Source organism: Olea europaea, unplaced genomic scaffold, assembly GCF_002742605.1.
Source record: "Olea europaea var. sylvestris unplaced genomic scaffold, O_europaea_v1 scaffold1235, whole genome shotgun sequence".
In the NCBI taxonomy this organism is placed as follows: Eukaryota; Viridiplantae; Streptophyta; class Magnoliopsida; order Lamiales; family Oleaceae; genus Olea; species Olea europaea.
In genome coordinates, this window is record NW_019229783.1 from 7,231 (window position 1) to 10,869 (window position 3,639).

General features: G+C 40.8%; 1 protein-coding gene across 1 annotated transcript; it reads left to right on the forward strand.

Moving 5' to 3' along the window:
• Positions 1-531: 531 nt before the first annotated feature.
• On the forward strand, positions 532-3,246 carry LOC111374307 (subtilisin-like protease SBT1.5). Its single transcript, XM_022996962.1, has one exon. It carries the CDS (start codon positions 752-754, stop codon positions 3,107-3,109), a length of 2,358 nt encoding a protein of 785 aa, XP_022852730.1. The 5' UTR covers positions 532-751; the 3' UTR covers positions 3,110-3,246.
• Positions 3,247-3,639: the final 393 nt, after the last annotated feature.

Genomic DNA, 3,639 nt, shown 5'->3' on the forward strand with positions numbered 1-3,639 from the left:
GAAGGGTGTAAAAAGACTTCTTGTCCCTTATATTCATAAATAAACAAAAAAATAAAAATAGAGACAAAAGTTCCACAAAGTATTTGTCATTTATTTGAATGCATGCTAATAAAACATTTGGACAGAAAATCATCTCTGATGATTAAATATGTTAATTAATTGAACGTTGAAGACGTGAATGAGATAAACAAAAATAAATAAATAATTTTGAAAACATAATTACAAAAAGAAGCAAATATTACATACTCTCATTGCAATAAAAACGCGATAGAGTAATATAATTACCCAAATTGAAAACATGTCGAAGCAAAATATAATTGCCTTTGCTTACAATTTTGTCCCCAAGTTTGAAAAAGTTGAAGAGCAAATACTATAATTAGTTGCCAAAATTTGCAGTTCCATTATTAAAAAAATATTATCCAGTATCCATTTTTACTTAATTTCTGATAAAATAAGATTAAATTTACACTGAAATTCAAGAAAAACTGAAAAGTCACACATTTCATCACCTCCTTCTGTGAATGGGCATTCCACTGTTGACTGTCTTCCTTTTCTGAATAGTCATGCAAATCTCGTACCATTCAAACGTTATTTTTACTCAGTTCAATCTACTCTGCAGAGCTTCACTACTCTCTTTTTTGTCTTTTTCTTCCTTCTTTTTCATGTTTTCTATGGATTTTCTTCTATAAATTCTCACTGAAATTTAGTTCAGAAAACTGTCTTCTCTTTGTTTCTCTCCTTGAAATCCTTCATGGCTAAATGCTCTGCTCTGCTTTTTTTCGTAGTTTTCTTTCAGTTTTTACTCATTTCATCTGAAACTGAGTTTGAGAAAATTCAAACTTTCATTGTTGGAGTTCAGAATGATTTGAAACCTTCTGCTTTTTCTGATGCTGAACAGTGGTATAAATCCACTCTTCGAAGCCTTAGTTCATATCCTCAATCCAGCCAAACAGAAAAAACCCAAGAATTTCTACATGTTTATAGAACAGTTTTCCATGGGTTTTCGGTTAAACTCACCCCAGAACAAGCCCAAGAACTCAAAAATCGTCGGGAAATTCTCGCTGTTTTACCAGACCGCCTGCGCCAATTACATATAACTCGGTCACCACGCTTTCTTGGATTGTCCTCAATCAACCCTTCTGAATTGTTAACGGAGTCCGACTCGGGCTCTAATGTCGTTATTGGGATCTTCGACACTGGAATATGGCCGGAACGACGGAGCTTCCATGATGAAGGACTTGGTCCGATTCCGGCTACCTGGAAAGGCGAGTGCATTGAAGGTGATAATTTCACAAAAGCCAACTGCAACAAAAAAATAATTGGTGCTCGATATTTTACTGCCGGATATGAAGCCCATACTGGTGGAATTAAAGACACTGAAGACATTAAGTCTGCTAGAGATAGAGAGGGCCATGGAACCCACACCACCTCCACCGCTGCTGGTAGAGCCGTGAGCAATGCCTCTCTTTTTGGTTATGCTCACGGCGTGGCGGTGGGAGTTGCACCGAAAGCTCGAATTGCAGTGTATAAAATTTGCTGGAAACATGGCTGCATGGATTCTGATATTCTCGCTGCCTTCGACAAAGCGGTGGAGGACGGCGTCAATATCATTTCAATCTCAGTTGGCGGTGGTGCCGAGCCATATAATGTGGATCCAATTTCAATCGGATCATTTGGTGCTATGGAGAAGGGTATTCTTGTCTCAGCATCGGCAGGCAATGAAGGTCCCAGTAAAATGACAGTTACAAATGTTGCTCCATGGATCACCACCGTAGGTGCTAGCACGATTGACAGGAAATTTCCAGCTGATCTTGTGCTTGAAGATGGGCGGGTGATCAACGGCGCATCAGTCTATAGCGGTCATTCTTTGTCTGAAAAGACATATTTCCCCATTATTTACGCCGGAAAAGCCTCGTCAAATTCGAGTAGCGGTGGTAGACGTGCGGGAAGTTTCATGGCTGCCACTTGCATGGCAAACTCGCTTGACAAAGAATTAGTACGAGGCAAGATTGTGGTGTGTGACAGAGGCGGCACGACCCGCGTTTCGAAAGGTGAAGTTGTCATGAAAGCTGGTGGCGTTGCCGTGGTGGTTGCCAATGTAGCACCCATCGGAGAAGGCCTTGTCGCTGATTCTCATCTGATTCCCGGCCTTGCTATTACCGAATCGGCTGGTCACACTGTTCGCGATTACATAAACTCTAACCCAAACCCAAGAGCAAAAATTATTTTTCGGGGGACCGTAATCGGAGTAAAACCGGCTCCTGTTGTTGCATCGTTCTCATCAAGAGGCCCCAACATCGATTCCGTGTATGTGCTGAAGCCTGATGTCATTGCGCCAGGTGTAAACATTTTGGCTACTTGGCCTGATGGTTTGTCACCGACTGAGCTAGCCATTGACATGCGGCGCACTGAATTTAACATGGCTTCAGGGACATCAATGTCATGCCCGCATGTTTCCGGCGTAGCGGCGCTGCTAAAAGGGGCCCACCAGGACTGGTCGCCGGCAATGGTTCGATCGGCTTTAATGACCACCGCTTACACTCAAGATCTTGACGGGAATCCGTTGCTTGATGAAAGATCTTATAACTTAGCAACAATATACGACATGGGTGCCGGGCATGTGAATCCTGAAAAGGCTGTTGATCCTGGATTGGTTTATGATTTAACTGCGAATGATTACGTGAATTTTCTATGTGCATCAAATTTTACTAGTCGGGATGTCCGGCAGATTGCTAGGAGACCAGTGAGTTGCGGGAAGAAGCAATCTGAGCCGGGGAATTTCAATTATCCGGCAATTTCAGTAGCTTTTGAAGCTTCTGAACCATTAGATTCTATTGTTGTTTCTAGGACAGTGACACATGTTAGCGACAATGCAGCTACCTATGATGTTAGTGTGACAAATCCAAAAGGTGTAATTGTGACAGTAACTCCATCAAAAATGGATTTTAAAATGAAGGGCGAAAAGCAGAGTTACATGGTCAAGATCGCAGCAGAGAAGTTGTCGGTGTCACCGGGGAATTCAGTGGCGGAGGTGGGGAAGATAATTTGGTCAGACGAGCGGCACCAAGTAGTTTCACCGGTGGTAGTGGTGTGGCGACAAGGGTATTAATCTTACCCTTGAATTATGTTATTCAGTTTCATAGTAGTTGCTTTGTGACACCAAAAAGATGTTATTACTTGGCAGTACCGAAAGTGAATGATGCAAAGCCAAATATTGCTATGTTATTATGACTTTTCTATAATGCATATTTTTGTGTTCTATGGTTTAGTAAAAAAATGTTGTAGTCATTTTAAGAATGATAGATATGTGAGTGAAATGAATTATTAGGATAGATATGCTGAATTGGCAAGCAAAATTTAGCAGATGGTCAGTTACAATCTTTATTGATTGGGGTTGGACTTGTTTTACATTTATTTTGATTAGGAGCATATTGCTGCTCCTGATGTTATTCATTTTTTATTTATTTTTTATTTTTTATTTTTGTAGCACAGTATTTTTAGGCCTTCTCTGTATGGACAAAACATTAGGAAATTGGTCGAGGATGGTTTTATAATCAGGAAGCCAACTAAGATTCATTCTTGGTCACGTGCTCACGGAATGAAGGAGACCAAGAGAAAGGGTCGTCACTCAGGATATGG

Excerpts from the sequence above, each read along its gene's own strand:
- LOC111374307 (XM_022996962.1), top strand. The coding sequence starts at position 752 with ATGGCTAAATGCTCTGCTCTGCTTTTTTTCGTAGTTTTCTTTCAGTTT.